Source organism: Aythya ferina (assembly GCF_964211825.1).
Source record: "Aythya ferina genome assembly, chromosome: 3".
Taxonomy (NCBI): Eukaryota; Metazoa; Chordata; class Aves; order Anseriformes; family Anatidae; genus Aythya; species Aythya ferina.
The window spans coordinates 103,820,688-103,842,572 of NC_140298.1; the positions used below are offsets into that span (position 1 = coordinate 103,820,688).

The following is a 21,885-nucleotide window of genomic DNA, read 5'->3' on the forward strand; positions in this document are numbered from 1 at the left end:
CACGTCCTTGTATTTCTAACACAGGCACCGTGCCTGCATGGCAACACCTTGTCTATCTCCTTTCTGCTGCCTTAGTCACGAATCCCGCAGTTGGGATTGCTTTTTGCATTCTTAGCCTCAATTCATCCATGTGGCTTCAGAGAAAAAAGCACAAAAAGCATCTGCTGTGCTAACAACGCTTCCCCCTCCAGCACAGAAAAAAAAAAAAAAAAAAGCTTTCTAAGAAACGAGACACAAACGTTAACTTAGTCTGCAAGTATTTTTTATTTTTTATTTATTTTTTTGTGTGGACCTCTTGGGAATGACAGCATTTCTCAAACTTTCCTTTGGAACTATGCAAGTGAACTCTTAAGAGAAATCATTCTGCTGTGGAAAGGTGGAGGATGAGGCAGAGAAGGAGATGTGGAGGAGAAGGATGAGGAGAAGAAAGGAGGATAAGGAGGAGGAGGAGGAGAAGGGAGAGGGGAATGAGGAGGATGATGAGGAGGAGGATGAGGAGGACATCCCTGCTACCTGCCGGCCGCCACACAGGGACAACGCGGCCACCTGAGGCGCTCCACCCTTGCAGCAGGTAGCACCCCACCCTCCCCAGCCTTGTGCTCGCTGTTGTTAAACCCATTTTTTACTCGCACGGCCGGTGCCCGCCGTGGCGGTGTGTGTGTGCGTGTGGTGTGTGAGGGGGGGGGTGAAGGCGAGGCGGGCTGGGCAGGGGGCCGCCATCTTCTGAGGGCGGGCGGGCGGCGGGGGGCGAGGGGCGCCCTGTGCGCGTGTGTCGGTGTGTGAGGGAGGAGGAGGAGGAGGAGGAGGAGGGAGGGGAGGAAGGCGGGGTGAGGAGCCAGCTCCCCGCCGCCGCCACCACCGTTGGGCGTGTGCCCAGCTCCCGGTGCTGCGTGCCCGGGCGGGGAGGAGGAAGAGGAGGAGGAGGAGGAGGAGGAGGAGGAGTGTGTGTGGGTGCGGGGAATTTCCTTGTGTGGCGGCGGAGGAACAACGGCCGGGAGGGCGCTGCCGCCGCCGGTTGCCGAGCGATGTGAGGGGGGGGGAGCCCCCCATCGGCCCTCCCTTCCCCCCCCCGCACCCCGGAGCCGCCCGCTTTCCCCCCCCATCTTCCCCTCCCCTCTGCCCTCCCCTCATCCCCGCCCCGCCATGCCGGACCAGATCTCCGTGTCGGAATTCGTGTCCGAGACCAATGAGGATTACAAGTCGCCCACCGCCTCCAACTTCACCACCCGGATGGCCCAGTGCAGGAACACGGTGGCGGCCATCGAGGAGGTGAGCCCGGGGAGGAGGGCAGGGAAGGGGAGGAGGAAAGGGGAAAGGGAGAAGGGGAAGGGGAAGGAAAAGGAAGGGAAGAGGGGCGCAGCCCCCTCGGCCTGGCCGCGGCCCCGCCCGGCCCCGAGCAGCGCCCTCGGCCGCCGCCGTGAGGAAACGGGGCTCGGCCGCCCGGGCACGGGGAAGAAAGGGAAGGGGGAAGGGACGAGGCGCTGCCCCCCTCCTCGGCCCCCCCAGCCATTTTTGGGGGGGACTCGGGCTGGCACAGGTGGGGTTGGATCCTCCTCCCAGCCCCGATTTACCCCCCCGAGGCGTGTGTGCTGAGGTGAGCTGCCCTCAGGAGCCCTGCAGCCGCCCCAAAAGCTGCCCCACGGGGGGCTGAGCCCCTTCGTTTTGTCTCCCCACAGCCAGCCGGGCTTGCTGCAGAGCTGTTCGCCTTCCCTGCAAGGCAGCCGAAGCTGCTGGGGAGAGGAGGGCGGCCGCCAGCAGAGACGGAGCCCTTTTTCCCTGCCGTTTCCCACCAGCCGGAGAGCTGGGACAGGTCTGAACACAGTTGGAGCACATTCCTCGTCCCAGCCCCGTGCACACAATGAAAGGAGCCTCTCTGCAGCCTGCCTCCTCCAGCAGCTTCCCTGAAGAAACTTGTGGGAGGGGAGAGTTGTGATGTGGATTCATTTGCCCCGTCTACCTGTTACATCAGTTCTGGCGGTGTGTGTGTGAGCGGAGCTGGTTTGTTTTTGCGCTAAGCGTGGCTTTGGGAAAGAGCCTCTTCAGCGAAAGAGCCCTGTCAGTAGTTAGTGGCCCTTCTTACAAAAGAGCTGCCACTAGCAATGGATTATTAAGCGAACAAAACCCAGGTTAGGTGTTTAAACACCCTTTTCAAGATTTTCCTGTTTTGCCAGTTCCCAAAACCACTAAAGCAAGGAGCTGAATTCGAAATAATCTGCACAGAAGGAATTACTGTTTTGTTCCTGAGGTAATTTTCTTCCATGCAAGCTTGCACTTAAGTGCCTGGCTTTAATTATACCTTATTAGCCTGATAGTCTTAAGATCAACAGTTTTGTATCCAGGATTCTGTGAAAGGTGACTTAAAGAATATCAATAATAGTGAACCACTGAAGTTGTAAGGTACAGCTGCCTAAAAACTGATTGACACAAAATAGAAGTTAGTGTAAGCATTGGGATCAAAAGCAGCTAGGTTGAGATTTTTTTTTTATTATTTTTTTTTTTTTTTACAGCTCTCTCAAAAATTGCTCTGTGTCTTAGCCTCAGTTTCTCAAGCTCTATGTCTGTGAGAATGTCACATCATTTCTCAGGAGAAAAATTCAGGAAAGTTTTTGTTTTTCGTGGCTGTTTTCTCTTTCATGTTAATTTACACAAAATGTAGGTAGGATATGGAATCTGTAACTTACGTTGTGCACCTTAAGGTCTTTTAAAAATTCAACGAGTTGCATCTTGAATTTTTTTTTAATGTTAGGAGAATGATACACGTTGAAAAGTTTGCTCCAGTGGATTCCTTTCTTATTTAATCTGTATGCTTGGCATTCTTCTTGTATCAGGTCGCTGATACACCGCTCTTGGATTTGTAAAGAAACTCAGGATGTTGAGTGTTAGTTTGTATCGCTGCGTATTTCAGATATTAGACACTTCAAAAATTAGCTTTTTTTTGATACAGATGGTAATGAAGGACCTAGTGTCTCACAGATCCAAGTAAAGTTTATAAGGCAGATGATGAGAAATTGCACTGGCTATGGCTTTCTTAATCTTATTGATCTATCTAGCGCTTTTGGCAAAATATCAGCAATTGCTGCCTGTTCATGCTGATGTCCTACAGCATGTCTTTAAGTGACTACTGATTTTTTATTTATTTATTTTGTACTTTGATGTGTCAAGAACAACAAACAAATTTTCATGGTTTCACACCTGTGAAATCTGCAGATGCAACACTACTTCGGTTTGGTAATACTCAGGTCCTTCAACGTAATGTGCCTGGTTTTTCAGGTTAAATGTGATCCTTTGATAAAAATGTTGATATATATTGTGTAACAGAGAAGTCAGCACTCAGCATGTTTTTCTTCCAAAAGGCTAGGCAAGAATTGGTTTATGAGGTTGTGAACAAAGACTCAGTAAAGAAGGCATCTCAAAATGGACAGGTAGGACAGGGAACCCATTGGCGTTTCCAGTGTCACAGGCACGGTGAAGCATCAGTTCCCAGTGTGCACTACTCTGCTGCAGCGTACGGTACGGTATGGAAAACGAGGAGGTTTGGCTCTGTATGATTTAGGGAATGTGTTACTCAACGTGGTTAATTGGTAAGTTGAAACCTGGCTGACTATTGGCTTTGTGTAGGGATTGATTTTACAAAGCCACTGTGAAAGAGGCGGTTTGTTAACTAGAGGCAGTTCAGTATCATGGAAAATAAAAACTTAATACTTAAATCAACAGAGTAAAAAGCTCGGAGTGGTAAATAGTACTGTTTAGTGGATGTCCTTATCTGCTTTTCCTAGGTGATCTGGTTCTGGACCGGACTGAGCCTGCACGAAGCTAGCTGGAGCCTCCCTCGTGCCCTGTGCTCCCTCGCAGGCAGAGACGCGGGGAGGTAGCACAGGAGCTGGGGGCTGGTGTGACTTCGTAGCCTGAGCTCACCTCTGTGCAAACAAAGATATCTGCTTCCAGATCCTAATGGGAAGCCTCCTGCGCTTACCGCTAACACTGCTGGCTACCAGTTCTGTAACTCTGTCTTAGTTAATGAGCAGGTATCTAATAATGTCTTAAAAGTTCCGTTAATGAGGCCTGGCTTTCCGTGATGGAGTGGTAAAGGGCTTGTTAAGCGAGGAAATCGATGAGATGCTGGACGCTGGTGTGTGGATAATTTACCAGTTAGGTCTCTGTGGGCATTGGTGTTGCCTTAAATCAGCATTTCCTGAACTTGGATGAACTGACCTCTGTTGTTTGCCAAGTATGATTGATTTTTAATATCAGCTGGAAATACTTGGAGTCTCACTGTTTTCTGTAATTGTATAGACTAATTACAGACCGCTCATTACGGTCTGTGAGATCCCCAGAAGTGCACACGCTTGGAAACCGCTGCCTATTCAAGGAAGAGAATCCGATCCTTCGCTTTCGGGAGTGGAAAGGGATTAGGAAAGGCATGCTCCTGGGGCACGGGGTGATTTCCAAAGGCAAGGAATGGTGTCATTTCTGTATTGTTCTCAGACGAGGATGTTGCTTAGCAAAACGATGGGGATCTCTTTAGCTCCCGCTGAAGCCAAGTTACCAGTGAGCGGTACGGCTCAGGCCTTACAGGTTACTGTTTAATCTTTGCGTGCATGATAATGACTAAGATTAAACAAGTTTTAATTGATACAGTCCAGAGCGTGGTCACATGGCTGGGGGGAGGGGTTGCTTGAAACCAGTAATCTCGTTTGACAAATGCAGCCTTTTCAGCTCACTGCTTCTGGTCCCCCTTTATTACAGGATCTGAAACTGCGTAGTGACCATTCTTAAGCTGTGAATGCTTAAAATTTTGATTTTAGTGCTGCTATTACTTGGAACGTATACTTCTCTCTTTTATGTGCTCTACGTTAAATAAAATAGTCCCTAAACTGTAACGGAGCCTGCAAAATGGTCCTAATACCAGTGATTACTGAAGATTTGGGGTAATTATTATTTTACAGAGTGATTTAATGAACAGTATCCAAGCGTGCTGCTTTATTTTGAAGCATGGGTTAAGTCTTACCAGAAAAGACTGGAACCAAAACTCATAAAAATCTGAATTATTTATTTTTCCTATATTTTTTTTTTTTGTGGTGAGGTGCTTCTGGATCAAGATTGAAGGGGCAAGGGGCTCTTGTTCAGGCTACCCTATAAATGGGGAGTTGTTTGATGTGCCCTGCCTGCTTAAACTTCACAGGAAGCACGTGAAGAGAGGAGAATGGAAACACTGACAGAAGTTTAATAGGTTAGTGGAACGTCTTCCCCAGCACAGCAGCGCTTTCTACCGCGCTGAACGTGTCGTAAGTAGGCAGGACAAATGGGTGGTGGAACGATGGAGAGCATACAGGCAAAAGGAAGAGCGTGGTGGTAGGCAAAGATGGCCTCTGTTGTCTGCACGTAGATAAGTGTAATTGTTTGGGGTTTATTTAAAAGCCCCTGTCCACGAATTTCTATAAAATCTGTGAAATTAACGTTAACACCATAACTTGTAATTTTGGCTCTGTGTTTGCTGTTCTTCCCTAGGTCTTGTTCCACAACCATTGCACCTCAATGTGTCTGTCGTTTAACAGTTACACCGAGTAGTTGTGTGGCTTTTTGTTTTTGTTTTGTTTTGTAATTTCAATTACTGGGACTGCAGCATGTCATTTCAGTGTCAGGTCCTCTCCTTCCTCACTGTCACTCACAACACAAATTTTTGTATCGGAAATGAAAACAACTTCATCCCCTCGAAGGTAATCCCACAGCTTTCAGCTGATTTAGAGAGGCGTAAGGGATTGACTCTTGTCGAATTCCTCTTGTATGTTAGAGTTTTTTTTTAATCCTCCCTGCTCCATTGTGGTTCTGCAAAGCTAATGAGGGCAAGAGGTAAAAACAGCTTGGAAGGATCAGTGAACGTGAGTCTGGATGCACACACGTGTTACCAAAAGTTGTACTTGTCCTGTTAGGTGGTTTTGGTTTGTTAGGGCTTCAGGACTGGGGTTCTGTCTTCTACTATGTTTTTGTTAGTGTCTTGCTTTGGAAATCTGCGTGACGATGTTTTTGTGGATTGAGAAGTAGTAGAAAATGTCATGCTGTATTGCATTTTGGAAAACTTACTGCTATTATCTGTGTACTTCCTTCTCTTAAAATATATCTGTGTACCCACTATAAGGTGGTGCTCCTTCTAGAACATACTTGCACGCTTTTCTTAGCTCATTACCAAATACAGTTCCATAAATACAGTGTTGTTTAAGACTTTTGTGTTTTCCACTTCTGCTTCCTTTCTGGAGTCATATTTGTTTGTCATTAGCATCCAGAGAAGTTTCTGGAAAAGTCATTATGGCACAAATGGTGTTACGATTTCAGAAGGAGTGTGGGAATTTGTTTCTTTTCTGAGAGGAAAATAGAAGATGGAAGTTGGGGAAATACAGGAACTGAGTTGTAGGTTTGCAGCTGGAGCTCTGCGCGTTATAAAACAGAGAGTCGCAGCCTTGAACGTCTGAGGTACAGAAAATGCAGTCAGATAAAACCATTTCAGGTCATGCTGTGCACCTTACCTTGGTGCATCCAGCAGGGAATCTGCTTCCTAATACCAAATGCCTTGTTCCTGGTAGGAGCATCAATGGAAAATACACACGTTCCCAAATTATTTTACTAACCGTGGCTTTTATCTTCTAACTTTTTCTCTAGTGCTGTTGCATTTCTCAGAACCAGCTTCACTGGATTGTCTTCATGCTGCTGATAAAAGAGAGTAGACATGGAAAGAGGATAATTCTTTCTGCTTCCATTTAACCCACTGTAGGTTCCTCTCCGTACGTTCATGCTGTTCTCTCACGCCAGAATATCCAGCAGTGCTTGGTAAATGTGGGGCCTTCGTTTTGTTAGGACAAGAGCCTGATTCCTGGGCCCCATTTTGAGTAGCTGTTTCGTCCACTGTCTTGGCTGTCACTGGAGCTTCCCTGTATTTTGTTGCTGCTTGGTCTCCTCCTCCCTCTGCCTTTCTTCAAGCTCTGCTGCTGAGCGTGTCAGCGCTCTGTCCTGCCTCTCCTGGGGGGGCTCCCTGGACTTGTCCCCCTTGGGTGGCTGGGTGCTGGAAGGGGCAAGGCAGCCCTGTCCATGGTCCTAGAGCTCAGCGGGGCTTCACGCCCCTGAGGCCCTCCCTTAGGGATGAGCAAGTGGCCTCACTTGCTTTCTGTCCTCACTGGCTTCAGGTAAATGTTATGTTCTTGATGCTGCCGGAGAGGGGAGAACGTTCTCCCGTGGATAGGGAAAAAAGAAGAAAAGTGGAAAGTCAGATGATACTCGCTGGGTGAAATCTTTCTGCGGGCTTTCCTGCTGTGGTAACGTCTTCCATCCCCAGTCCCCTTCCCATTCTGTTGAGTGACGTGTGTAGCTCAGGAGAGTTTGTAGGCTCTGTGAGAAATAAGCGTTGGTAACAAAACTACCAGGTAGGAAAACGTGAGGGTGTGATTGTGAAACAACAAGTGGGTGCTGGTGGCGCGTGTAAGTCTGATCAGAGGAAAGGGGATCAGAAGTGACGAGGTGGTTGGTGCTGCCTGCTTGGGAGCATTGCAATCAAAACCCATCACCTTACATCTGCTGCAAAAGAGAGTGCTATTGCAAGTACCGAGAGGGATGCTTTGCGCAGAAGACAAATGAAAGGCTTTTTAGCAGTATCAGGAACGGATGTGGCTGAGGAAGGCTGTATTTGTCAAGGCCAGAATTGTGTAACAATCAAAATCAAATGGTGAGAAGCTCTAAGCTGTGTAGCAGAGGTACTGTGCAGGAGGAGCCTGCGTGGCTGGTGGTAGGTTTCATTTCAAGAAAACCTGTTGGCTATTATAATCTGGTAAAGTGTGTGCTGGTGTTGCAGGCGTGGAGGAAGAGTGCAAGGGGAAAAAACACGAGCTGTGCTGCAGCTACATTATGGTCAGACATCTGTGGTGACAGGCCGAGATGTTCATTTTTGCAGGAGGAAGCGTGGAGGAGCAGGGGAAGCTGCTGTGAGAGTCGCTGATTTAAAGGCAGCAATCAAATGGCTGCTGCGGATGAGACTGGAAACGAGCAAAGTGTTTTGTTGAATCATTAGGGGTTGATTCATTGTATATCAAAAGCCAAACAAAGCAATTAAAAACAAAAACAAAGCAAAATAAGCCAAAAAGTTGTGTTTAGGAGCAAGCCATTAAACTGAGAGCTGGCTAAGTCAGCAGAACTGAAGAGTTTATTTACTAAAGCACGAAAAATATTTAGGAAACGTCCCAGGAAAGGGGAAAACTATGGGGAAAAAAAACAACTATGGACTTGAAACACCTGGAGAAGAATGTCACAAACGAGCAGAGCCTGTCAGAAATGGGAAGAAAAAGGTCATCAGAGGAACGTAGCACTCTGAAAAGTGTGGGTAAGATTTGGAGAAGTCTGGTTTCTTTAGCTATAGCAGCAGGCGGTAAGGAAAACAAGACCATTCCCTCGGCACGTGGAGCTGAGAGGGGAGAAGGAAGGGATGTTACGTGGTTAGAACGTAGTAGCAGGGGTAATGCAGGTATTGCCAGGTCTCAGTGATTGCTCTGCCACAGTTTGGGAGCTCAGCATGGGGGAGAAGATGGAATGGATAGTGGGAATAGAAATGGAAGTTGGCAAATCAGTGAACAAAACTCTGAGCTTGAAGCACTCGATTTGTTGGGGCTGGTTAACTTATTTTCAGGGATTCTGAAAGAATTAGGATGATGATGAGCCAACAGTCCTGACAAATCCTCTGAAAACTAGGATGATAACCTGTTGTAAGCACAGATGGATAAAAAGAAAGTCAGGATGCAAGTAAGAAGTATTTACAGCTAATAAAAATGATGGCAACAGGTACAGAAACGCAAACCATGGCTGTTAAATTGAGGAGAAATGTTCTTAAAGATTGTCAGTATCCCTGGGTGAGTGGCAGGCTAGCAAAGTAAGCAGCTCCTCTTCCAGCTTTTAAAAATGTTTGAAAAATACTGCAAAAAGGTCTTTTCAGCAACCGCCGTTGCCAGAAGACCGTGCTTTCATGTTTGCTTTCAGTTTTGAAGCTGTAGTCGGATGTGCAAGAACTTCACACAGGGAAAACTGGTGAATGAAGGGCTTGGGGAGTTTCTCAGGACGCTGCGGAAGAATGCAGCAGAGAGGGACAGCGGTGGCACGGGGAGGGCACCAGAGAGCTGACGTGATTGTTTAGGCCATGAATGGCTTCTGAAAAGATTCGGAAAGTGCTTTGAAGTCATGTCTGATCTTAAGCCCGTTTTTCTTTCTTTAATGCCTTGATTTTTAAGACTTGTTCAAACAGCAGTTCTGCTCCTCTGGGTCTGATGTGGTGGCTCCTCCTGCACTCCTTCACCAGTGCTGGCGGTTTCTTAGGAAAAACTGAGTCCCTGAGAACCATGCTGTAGGGGATGATTACAGCCAGGTTTCGTGTGAAGGTAAAATCCCTGCTTTAGTGCATTTTCTCCAAGGCTTTTTTTTTTAAACCCATCTGGAAACTGTGGGTGAAGTTACGGGAGAAGCAGAAGTTTGCTGTTTGTAACTGTTTAGCTCATTGCAAGCTGATGATGGGGAATTTTTTTGTTTTCCCCAGCCTTTTCCCCACGCTCTCACATTTGCTAGCGCTGAGCTCGAGCTCTTCTCTATTCAAAGTGCTCGCTGCGTGCAGCAGCTCTTGCTGGGATGTAAGCTGGAGGAGTTTTTGCTGTTAGCTAGTAGATTTTCCTGTGATTAAGACAACTACCAGCTTCTTTTGTTTGGACTAAATCCAGCCTTGTTGCGTGAAATTTCTGTCAATGTTGGTGTTAAGGGGAGGAGTAAACTTGGCTAGGAAGCAACGGAAGAAGGGACTGCAAGAAAATCAGAGGCGGAAGGTAGCTGGATTGTTTGTGACGTAGCGTGAGGATGGGTCAAAAGGGAAGAGCAAAAAAAGGGAGTCAGGGTTAAAACCAAACTTGGAGAGAGGGAATCGTCCAGCAGCAAAAGCTCGGTGGTGGCGTATGTGGGGTGGAGGAGCATCGGGGCTGCCCCGTTACGAGGGGCAGAAGGACAGGTATCAGGAGTGTAAGCAAGCGCAGAGAAATGAGAACAGCCGGGATCTGCAGGGGAAGGGAGAATGCAGCGGTGTTGATGCAGAAAGTAGGACACAAACGGCAGAGGGCTAACGTGAAGGGGGTCGGTGGGGGAGATGGAGAAGGGGCAGCGATGGAGGGAAGTGGCCGCCTGGTGATACCACAGATTCATCCTACCCACAGTTCAGGAGAGTGAAAAGAGTTCTGAGCATCCAGAAAGTGGAGAGGACTAAGTATTACCCAGACTTCGTTAGCTGCTGTGGACGTCTCAAAGTTAATTGTATTTGGAAAGAGAAAATAATTTGCCTTACGGGGGAGAGTTTATTGATGGAGGAACTGAGATACGGTGCTGTAGCTGAACAGCGACGTTCTTTTAAGCAACGCTGCTTTGCAGCCAGAAGCTTGGGTAGCACGATGTAGTGTTCATCCAGAGCAGTAGGCTTTGTTTTTGAGGGAGTAGGTGTTGGGCAGAATTTGAAAAATTTTCCTTTTTGTGAAACAGAGCTCGCAGATACAAAGATATTTACTATGGAAGTGACATTGCGCGGTGAAACTATTTCTTTGGAGCGCTGTTTTTAAAAAAAAAAAAAAAAAAAAAAAAAAAACTCTCCAAAGAAAAAAAAGAGAAAAGTTAACGTGAAAGAACAACTGCTGTGAATTCTGGCATCTCACTTCGTAACCCAAGGAAGAACAGAGAACCGAGGGGGAAAGCCGAAGCCCTGCTCCCTGTTGTCTCGGAGCAGCACGGAGCACAGAAGCACCTGCTGTTTGCGGACCCCTCGGCTCTCCCCGATTAAAGACGAGATTATCAATGGAGTTCTGGTCTGAAATCTATAATTCTGTCTGGGCATTATGCTAAGCATGTGTGCAGATACATCAAAACAGCTGAAGTGATTAGAGCTGAGCAAATGACTTTTGCGTTCCTGGAAGCTTTGTTCTACATTTAGAGAGCGTATAGGAAGGGAGAGAAGGGGCGAAGTGACGTGGACATCCATGGGGATTATTTTCTCATGTTTTCTGGCTTATGTTCTTTGTTGCTGCAAGATTTCTTTCCTAGAATACGCAATTTTAAGGAAGTTTAGACTGTGTTTTAGGGAAGGCGAGTGAAAAACAAATGCATTTCCTAATCATTTTAAGCCCCTTCAATCAAACAGGATTATGGTTGGGCTCTAGCACAACGAGTGGAAATTTCCTTAGCCCATGCAAACGCAGAGCCCCTGTTTGGTTGTCACATGCAAAAAAGATGCAGCAGAGAGCCTTGCGAAGCACATGTTTCTAATCATTTGTTTGTTTTACAGCCCTGTAGGTGTATGTTACACAACAACACAACCAGGGACAGCAGAGTCCTCCCACACTTGGCTTCATGCAGGCTAGACACTAGCAGTGCTGAAGAGGGGAGCGCTCAAGCAGCAATGAATTAATAACTCCTTTGTGAGCTGTGTTTCGTTTGCTTTCATTTATTCTTTTGCTTAGTTTGTGCTTTTCTGTTGCTTAACTGCTCTGCTTGGCGGGCTTCTCGTGTAAGCCGTGTGGGTTTGGTGGTGGTGTGAGGTCGCGGAGTTTCAGGCACTTGTCTCGTGAGTTTCAGGCACCAGCCCAGTGGCTGTTTCCCATTTCTTTTAGGAACACAACAGAAGTGCTTGAGGCACGGCCCTGCCTCTCTGCTCTAAATTGCTGCGATTTTACATGCAGAAGTTGAGCAGGGTTTTGTCCTAGGCTCCAGCACAGCCCGCTACCCATCTTCCCAGTGGTCAGCGGGGGAAGGGAAGCTCCTAATCACTGCATTTCAGAGAGATTTGTGTGTACTTGAACTCCCTGATTATTTTGGCAGATGTCACCCTGTAGGGAAAGCTTTTATTTTTACATCAAATATGGTATAAATAGGTATTTTATGTCTACTGTGGATGCACTAATAACTGTGTGGCTTAAGATTCGCTTGTACTTGTGCCCTTCGTGACAGGAGTGCCCATACTGTTAATTGTAGCTGTATATAAAGCTGCTGGGACTCCAGCAGAACTTCAAGTCGTTGTTTACGAGGCTGTAATAGCGTCCTGAGAGCTCTTTACTTGGGCACCTGAAACAAATGGATGCATTTGTCCATTTAAAAACAAATTCCCTAAATGCAAATTAATAGGCTATTATTTTAGGGATTTTTGCAACAGGAACTCAAGCTCTTTCCAGATAGCTACAGCATGACGGCATCACCACAATGAAATGAATGCACTTTCTTTTTCCATTTAGCCCAAAGAGGAAGACACTGATGTTCCCAAATGTTTGATTGCCATAACTGGGCTAATTTTTATTTGCATTAGCCGCTGGTAATTGCGCTGTCACGCAGTTCCTCTTCCACTGCAAAAAAAATGTATTAATGCTGAGAAACCACGCAGAGATTTTCAAAGGCGATATATACACTGCGTTATCGGGGGGAGGGCTGCGAATCCCAGGCTGAAGTCCAGACCCTGCTAGAGAACAGAAATAATTTCGTAATGTTTCAGGAGAAAATTAGTTTTATCATTGGACACAGCTTTCATGTCAGAACTGGCAAGTGCAACTGTACAAAATGCATTAAAATGTAAAAGGAAGCAACTCATCAGTAAAGAAAACAAAACAGAGATAATTAATATGCTGCCAGTATCCTAATTTTAACAGCTTGTGCAGTGTTTCCTAGGGAGATCTGGTACTGTCGAGGTGATTTGTCTTTGTCTCCTGAATCCCCTCTAGTAATCTGCCATTGTATCCTAAAAGTTGCAGGAGTGTCGTAAATTGGACAAAGTTTGTGTGCCTTATATCCCCTTTCACCTCCTATATATATATATATATATATGTCACATATATACAAGCCAAAGATGTTTGTAATGCAGATCTTGATTTATTTAGGCCTTCCAGTACCTACAGGGGGCCTACAGGAGAGCTGGGGAGGGACTCCAAGTCAGGGAGTGCAGTGATAGGACCAGGGGATGATGGCTTTAAACTAAAAGAGGGTAGGTTTAGATTAGGTATAAGGAAAAAATATTTACTCAGAGGGTGGTGAGGCGCTGGCACAGGCTGCCCAGAGAAGCTGTGGATGCCCCATCCCTGGAGGTGCTCAAGGCCAGGCTGGATGGGGCTTTGGGCAACCTGGGCTGGTGGGAGGTGTCCCTGCCCATGGCACGGGGTTGGAGTTAGATGATCTTTTAAGGCCCCTTCCAACCCAAACCATTCTGTGGTTCTCTTACTGTTGAAAAGTTCTCAAAAGTCTGCTGAGATAGAGCTTTGAATGTGCTGCATTGCTGTAGGCTCTTTTCGTTGTTAATTTCTAGCCCTTAGAATTACTTGATAAATAATTTTTAGAGTCAAAGAAGCGCTGGATAGGGAGGGATGGGTCACGTCACAGCATCCAGTTTATCTGTGCACACACACCACAGAGGTTTCATTTTTAAGGTGGATTAAGTGCATCATACATAGGGAAATCTTAATATTTAGTTTTCGATTGTTTTGTAGGGATTGCAGCTGGGATCTCTGCCTGGTTTAAACAGAGAGATTGAAAGACGACTGAAACTAATTCAGGCCACTGATAAGGGAACTCTGAGCACCTGGAAATTGTTTCATTTTATGATTACGCCCATCTACAACTCAGAAGTCTCTATTGAAAAAGCTCATCATGTGCTGTATGAAAGGGCACTGCGTTCTGCAGAGATTAATTCTTGTTGGTTCTGATGCTGTGTGAAAGGATTTAATCCTAGGGGAAAGAGCACTGAATTGAGAAATCTGCAAAGGGAATGATACAGAGCGAGGATCAGCCTCTCCCAGCAGCTGGGCTCTGTACCGTGAAGGGCTTTGGGGGCTGCAGACAGAAATGTGAACACAGAGCTGGGGCAGTGTCCCTGCAGGATGAGGACGGCAGTGTTTCACCTCTGGTAAAGGAGTGCTGAAGTTTACTGGGCTGTTCAACGCAGGAACTTTGTCTTCAGAAGTGTGATCCTTGAAAAAATGTTGTTTTATTTTACATAATGATGCATCTTAGGTAGTGGAAGCATGCAGTATTAAATACATGGGTATGGGTGTCAGCAATGGGCTAGTGCATCTTGAATATTAAACAAGAAATAAAGAAATGACTTTTATTTCCACATCCTTCACTGTAAAGAATAAGTGCATCAGGTCTTCCTTTGCTTATGAGATCTCTGAAATCTGCTCGCATTGGCTTTGAAAGCAGATTGCTGCAATTTGGGTGGTAAGATTGTTAAAATAGAAGGTAAATAGGGATTACATTTCTCACTACAACACAAAGCAGGGGGTGGATGTGTTCTGGAGAAACAGTTGGTGTAAGTAAGATGTCTCCATTCTTTTTGATTAGGCAGGAGGTAGAGTCTGAACCTCTCATTTGAGATTTCTGTTCATTGATACAAGCAGTTTTGTAGAGAAATCAGGTTTTTGGGGATCACTTCCTTGACTTTGTGCAATGATTTTATTTTTTCCTGAAACACAACATTGTGATCAGGTGTGCTGGTGTATAGCAGAGTCAAATTTTCCCATCTTTGACCTCTGTAACAGAATTGCCTTTTTCTTACAAGTATTAATTTCCCAGAGCAATGGTGTTAACCTCCTTCCGCCATGCTGGATGCACAGAAGTTCAGAGCCTGAATGTTTTCTGCCAGATAGCCCAGAGCTGGTTCCAACAGATTGCCTCTGTATTGGGCCCACCAGAACCACAGACCCAGGTGCTGTGGAAATCGTGTGTTAGTGGCAAGGGGCTTCTCAGGGCCAGTTCTGCAGCAAACCCCATCCCTTTTAATGCCTCACAGTCCCTGAAGGGAACAAAGGGAGTGGAGAGGAGTTTGGAGGGGTGACAGAATTTAGGACCCTTTTTACCACCTTTCATAAAAGAAAAGTGGATTGCAGCAGTGTGGAGAGTTGATTTCTTGTAGAAAACCAACAAACTGGGATAAAATAGCTGTGGGGCTCTGATCTTTTGAGTCAGAGAGGAGGAACTAGAGCAATACCAGATTACCTGCAAAGATGGGCCAGAAATGTCACGAGATTGCGCTTGCTGGTATGGCGTGAGCATTCAACCCTGCTGCTGTTACTTCAGAGATCAGAGCAGTCCTGAAGCTCACTGACTGGCTCTGTTCTTCCTGCACCCTTTTCCTGCACTCTGGGAAAGCCGTTCCTATTGGGATTCAGCATTCACAGCAGCCTCTGGCATTACTATTTATCCTGAAATAGGGGAACGCGTGACACACAGAATGATTTATGGCTGTGGAGTAGCCTGATACTTCAATGCAAATTACCAAAACTGAGGGTGAGGTCAAATTTTGCTTTAAAGATATAACAGTTGATTGTTTAGATCGGTTCTAAAATGAATGTTACACTTCATTTGTATCTTTGTTAGTTATATGTATGATATGGGGAAAAAACACAAAGATTAATTAAAGAAAAAAAAAAATCTTGAGACTGTACAAATTCAGGTCCAAATAACCCGAAATGTGAAGTAGTTAATTTTAGCCTTTCTAAAATGAAACTTCTGTGGGTGAGAAGAAAGGAATGTAGCAGAGACTTCCCACTGTTTGAAGTTTAAGAAGAAAAAAAAGAGCAGAGATGAAGGCCTCCTCCTTCCCCTTCCTCTCTCACGACTTCCCACCACACACGGCCGGCCAGGCACGCGAGCACTGGGACTGTGCTGCAAGAAGGCACAGAGTTGTCTTTTCTTGCCCATGTGTGGAGACTGAAAGCTTGGTTTCCTCTTTTCCTCTTGCAGTGTTTGCTGCTCGGGCACCTCTCAGGCTTTTCTTTTTATACTGGTCGCTGGAATCGAGGAGATTGCCTAGGGGAGGGATGGATGCGTGTCTCCCTTTGGTTGCTGCCCCAAATGTGCGTTTCTGGCCACTCCTGAGATAGGATACCAAGTTAAATGGACTGCAGATCTGCCTCAGTGTGGTTAGTTCTCTGTTCCTCTACAGAAAAGCAGTGTTTTTCTGAGCCAAATTTATGTAAAGCACTGCTGTCAGGGCACTTAGGTAAGAAAAAGACCCAGACTTCGGTAAATTTGGCAGAAAAGGTGTTTGAACTCTTCTTCTAACTTCCAATTCTTCTTCCTAGCTTCAAAGTGGCCATCTAACCAGTAGAGCCCATGGGCTGGCCGTTTATGCTACTACTGCCATTGATTTCCCCATATCCCTTACTTCTGTAAAAGTTGCCAAATTCTTCTTTAGGATGTGTAATTACTCAGTTTGTGCCCCCAGTTAAATAGGGTAAAAATAGAGCAGTTTGTTTTCCCCGCACTCAAAAAGAGCAAATAATACATTCATTTTTTTTGTAGTCAGCCTGAAATTTATTAAATATATTTTCAGTTTGAACCACCCTCCCTTCCAGAAGAACGAACCCTGCCTATTGCACACAGCCACTTAGACAATGCAGATTTTTGGCCTGATGCGAGTTTTGAGGCTCTCTGGGGGAAGCAACAATGAAATGTTTGAGTGTTGTATTTCCCAACGGGCTGAAATCCTCCTAGGCAAGGTGAAATGGGCTTGAACAGATTTGTTACTGCTTTTATTTTAATTTATTGGGACAGATAGTGGCTTACAAACTAGGATGCCGAGCAGCATTTCAGGACGTTTCACAAACCGAGGACTGCTTTCTTCCTAGGAAGATGGGTTTGGTTGTGACGAGCTGGCACGTTTCTTTGTTCCAACAGAAAGCTTTGAAGCTGCTAAAATGGAAATTGGCCCTTGGCAAGTGAAACTGGACTTGGTTCCTACCCGGGGAACAAAGCTTTGCTGCTGAGCAGTCAGTGCTACTTGAGTCCTTCTCTTTCTACCATAGTGCACAGTAGGATTTTAAAAGCTGTGCTTGTTTCTCTTTAGCTTGAAGGGAAAAAAAAGCTGCTTCTGCAGTCATAATGGATGGGCTTCAGAAGTTCATCTGCTTCGTTTTGTCGTTTTGAAGTCTTCCGTCTGTGGCGCTCCAGATACCTGAAGCTTGTGTTACTGAACCCCTTGGGAAATCGCAGCAGCGACGTGGCCAAAGTGTGTTTGTGATGGGTGCCAGTGTGTTAATGTAACTAGCTAGGGGAAAAAATACAACTAAAAAAAAACAAAACAAAACTTTTAGTGTGATTGTTGTCTGTGAGCACGTGTGGTGGTGGCTCAGAGGGATAAACTAATTGAAGATAGAGCAGGAAAAATGAGAAATTCCAGGTATTTCAACTGAAGCAAACACGTTACGTGATGTTTTTCACTGCGTAGTCACTGTAGATTGTAAGGTCAAGGACTTCTTACACTAAATCACATTTCTATGCCGTTTGAAGGGATTAGCTATGCATTTTGAAGGAAAATGCTGATACCAAGCTCATAATTAATTTCCTCGTGTTCATTTATTTTAATCTGATATGCCCCTTTATTTAAAAAACTTGAAATTTATGTCAAGAGAACAGGATCCACACCAGCTGATCAGGGTGTATTTGTTTGGGGCTGCTCAGCAGCTGGGCTCTCAAACAAACCTTGTCTGTGATCTCGAGATGCTACAGCAACACCACCTAGATCCCACTATAAAAAGAAGCGTACCTGAGGATGACGAGCGAGACGAGCATCATAAGTCACATAAAAATAAATGAACAGAAGACCCAAACACTGCTCAGAAAAATACTGTGCTGGTAAGGGTGTGGTGGAGAAGGTCGCTTGGAGTTGGTTGCAGTTTGTGCCACACACCAGCAGTTCTGCAGTAAGGTGTCTTCTTTTCTAATGTGCCCTATCTATGGCATTCATTCTCCTTTTTTTTTTTTTTTTTTTTTTTTTCATAAATCAAAGTTGTGCTTGCTATTTTTAACGAGAGGGAAGTCTGAGCACTGATCAGGAGAAGCCGAGTGGGAACATGAAAATAATTTATCTGGCCTCTTTGAATATATTGTGCTGGAATAAACAGATGCCAAAATAAACAGTCTTGCAACAAAAAGGTGTTTTTTTTTTTCCTGAGTCGAAACTGGAAACATTAAATGAGAGGAGAAAATGATCCCACCACATGAATTACACGGTTACTTTTCTTCTGGTTCAGAGGTTTACCAGGCATTGTAAAGGGGTAAGAGAAATGCTGGGACGTGCCCCATCAGAAGCCATCTTAAATTTCACTGCTCCGACTCTGTAGGGAAGTGCACAAAGCGAGTGAATGAGGGGAGGGGAGGTTTTGGCACACGTGTGTGCTTTGCTGTGGGGTGTGCAGGTTTATGGAAGGGAAATACTGCCTTCACAATTGAAAATACAATGAGGCTGCAGCTCTATTTAACCTGATTTTTGTGATAAGATTTGGACAAAGGAAAGGATGAGAGAATACGAAGAGCAGTGCTAAAGACAAAGAGCTCACATTTTAAAATCTTAGGCTGCGAGGACTGCTTTGAATCACTGGTGGTGAATAGGGACAACGTACTTCATCTAAACAAAAAGCAAGGTACAGTTCCCTCCCCATTTTTGGGGCACTATAAGCATGTCTAAAATGCAGTATTAGAGATAGGAGGTGTTGCAGTACTTCATCCACCTGTCTGTAGGCAGTCAGAGCCCCTCTTAAATGCTGTACTCTTAAAAGCTTTAACAGAGGAGGGGAGGGCTAGAAGAAACTTTGTACAGTGCAGATCTGGCTCCTTACCACTGTGGAACCATCATAAAATCCTGTATAAATGTAGTCAGGTCCCTCTTAAAATGGCTTGGTATTTTTTACCCTTTTTTCCCATTCAGAAGGTTTTCCAGGATTGGATTTGTTTCTCTCAATTTCCAGGTGCAGTTCCTTCACATACAGCTTTCACTTCAGCTGTTCTTACACTGAAGGGAGATTTCAGTGTATTTCTGGGTGTTTATCCCTTTTTCTTCTTTATTACCACCACTAAGGAATTTAGGTAGGACCCTTTCAAGGCCGCAGGGACCAGGCTACTGTCACAGGGTGGCTGAAGAAGCACCAGGTAGGGGCACTCAGGACCATATTACCCTACAATATCCTCTTGGTCAGTCCCTAGGTAATAGCCCAACACCCCTGGGTGACTGGGGATCCTTTCAGGAAGGCAGCCTGCCTGCTCCCCCTATATCTTGTGCTTCTTTACCTATAATCCCCATCATGCAGGGGATATGTGCTGCTTCCCTTTGGCTGGGGGCTTAATCTGGCTGACTTGACGTTTTCTATCGCTTATTCCCACTAAGCTAGTTACAAAACCAGGAGAAGTTCAAGAAAAACTTGATTCCACTGCCTCTGTTTATCAGATTCAGAAATGCACTGGTTTGGAAAGATGTGTAAGCTGCCTAGACCAGCATTTTGGCTCTCTGCTTTTTGCATTTTAAAGGGTATGTAGCACTGAGTGACCGGTTTGTTTCCTTGTCTTTGGGGGAAGAAGGTGACCTCTTACATCTTCGTGTTTTATTTTTTCATGGCTACGGCACTTTGGCACCGAACGGAATTGATGTTTGTTACAATTTGTTCATTTTGTTAATTACAATATTCCTTTAGCTTTCATACAGTGCACTGCATGTCACAAATTACTTTTTTTTTTTTTTTTTTTTTGGCTGGGAGAGGGAAGTGGTAACAGGTTGAGTGCACGTTGCCCTGATACAAGGACAGGATGCTTTGCTGCTGGGAGTACTCTCCGTGATTTTCATGGCTTTGGGTGGGATCAGCTGCCTGGACAGAAGCTGAGCAGAGTCAGCCTCTCTTCCTAAGGTGGTGTTTAGCCTTTGGGCTGCAGCCATATCACTTCCCAGGGTGTTTCAGCATTGTTCTGCAAACTCGGTGTCCACTATCAACATCAAAGCGTGGTCCCACTTCCCAGACAAGCTAAACTGCCAGAACCTGATTTATCCTGGTAATTGCCTGTGTTGAGATAAAAGACGTGCTGAGACTCATGTGCGTAATGCTAAGGGATGGGGGGAAGCAGCTGTTAGAGATAAGAGCTTGCTACACTCGTGCAGCCATTTAATTCTTGTTCAGGAAAGTCGTTGGAGATTTTCTTCAGCAGGTGAAGAAAAGCAGCCCAGGTGTGTTGGTCCTGCTCCTTGCTCCTGTTTTTCCTTCATCTTTTCAGCTGAGGGGTGATGTGTAAAGGCACTGCCTGGTAGCCAGAGTTGGAAAACTGATCCAGCTGAAAAATAACTTTGTTTTTTTCCTTGTGTCCTTTAAGCAGGGATCAGTTCTCTGCTGCAGTTCTCCACGTGGCCATACAAACCCTGGCACAGCTGAAAGGGCAGGAAAGGAGAGAAAGAAGGACCCAACGAGCCTGTCCTGCCCATCCAGAAGATGTGCCCCCAAGTATGACCTTAGGGTCCGCTTGCTCTGCTGCCCTCAGTCTTTCTGAGGGGTTTTCTTTCTGTCAGGCACGTTTTGGGTTTGTAGGGGTGAAGCAGCCTCCTGACATCCCCAGACGGTAGGATTGTATCACCAGCATGCTGTGGTGTTCGCTGTCTGGTCTGCTGCCCAACCCCAGCGGAAGCAGGACCGGGTTGGGAGGTTTTGGCAAACCAAAATGATGACTTTGGTCGAGGCAGAATTGATTTATTTTTTCCCTTACTGAGTGTGTGCTTTCTGACTGGGGCATTCGTGGCCCAGAAGGTTTTCTGAATCTTTAGGTCTGTCCGGAGCCCTCACCACAGCTTGTGTGTGGTTCCAAATTCATCCCATGCATTTATCCCTCTCTATTTGGAGAAACACCATCTTCTCCTTTTTCTTTTGCCCAGAACTAAGGTGCAGGGGTTAAATAATTTATCTGCTGCACACCCCAATCTGAGACTTAGCTGGGAACTTAATCTATAACTTTTAAGACTCTGGCCATCATCCTCTTTGGGCTGTTACTTGTGAAGCTTGTAGGGGATACTGCTTTCTTTTTGTCTCCAAGGGACAACCTGCTGAAGTAGCTGAGTGAAGCCCTGTGTCACTTTTATGGACTTTCTTAGGGATTTTTCTCCCCTTTTCCTCTGTACTTCAGAGTTGCAGGTGATGGTGGCTCTGCTAAGAAGTTTCAGGTGCAAACGGTGAAGGTAGAACTCGTAATGGACATAGCAGTACTGTGACACTGAGGGTAATGGGAAGGCAACACCTAGACCTGTGTGTGTCCACTGAATCCTCCAGAGGCATTGCCCAGGTCTGAATGGCTTCATTTTAAGAAAGCTACCTTAAATTTGAAGGAGAATCTTTCTTTTTACACTCCGTACATTAAAATAGTTGGCTGGGTTCCTGGGGACTGGCTTTTCTGCATCATTTGTCTTAGACAAATGATTAACAGTACACCAACAGCGGGTCATGTTTGTTGCTGCTGTGATTCACCGAAACCCTTTGAATGAAAGCTGCAGCGGGTTTGGTGCTCCTTGTTGGCTGCTTTAGCACGTATCATGCTAAACAGCTCTTGGCATAACGCGATCTGTTGTGTTCGGTATTGTTCTTCAGTCAGGTCTAAAGGCATCATCTCTGCAATTCATATGTAAATTTCCTTGCAGCTTCACGGTTTTGTGTTTTCTTTCATTCTTTTTTTCCAAAATTTCACTTGCATACCCATAATTCTGCCTCTTTGTTCCAGAACAATTGTATATTTTGGGTCTGCCCATATTTCACTACAGTAAGCAAAATGGTCGCTTGCTTCCACTTCTTTGTGTCTAACGGGATTTAAACTTGAATCTTATGTTGTGTTGGTAAAGCCTTGTGTAGTGACAAAATGTGTGAAAGACCAAGTTGTATTTTTGAGAGAGATGCAATTTGTTTTGCTCAGCACAGCAGTCACAGAGTTCGCATGGTCGGGAGTGCAATTAATTAACTAAATTATTCAGGAAAACTGAAATTAAATTCCATTTTTAATATTCTGCCTGGAGAAGTGATACTGCTTGTTTCTTCAGCATCATATGTCAAAACA

At 45.5% G+C, this 21,885-nt stretch overlaps 1 protein-coding gene across 3 annotated transcripts in view; it reads left to right on the forward strand.

Annotated features, from left to right (window-relative positions):
• Positions 1-1,079: 1,079 nt before the first annotated feature.
• The window catches only part of ASAP2 (ArfGAP with SH3 domain, ankyrin repeat and PH domain 2), an 84,186-nt gene continuing 63,380 nt past the window's right edge, over positions 1,080-21,885 (forward strand). For all 3 annotated transcript variants that reach the window (XM_084513376.1, XM_084513377.1, XM_084513378.1), the window contains exon 1: positions 1,080-1,269. In XM_084513376.1, coding sequence (XP_084369502.1) covers positions 1,144-1,269 — 126 coding nt within the window. In that variant the 5' untranslated portion in view covers positions 1,080-1,143. The remainder of the gene's footprint in view (positions 1,270-21,885) is intronic.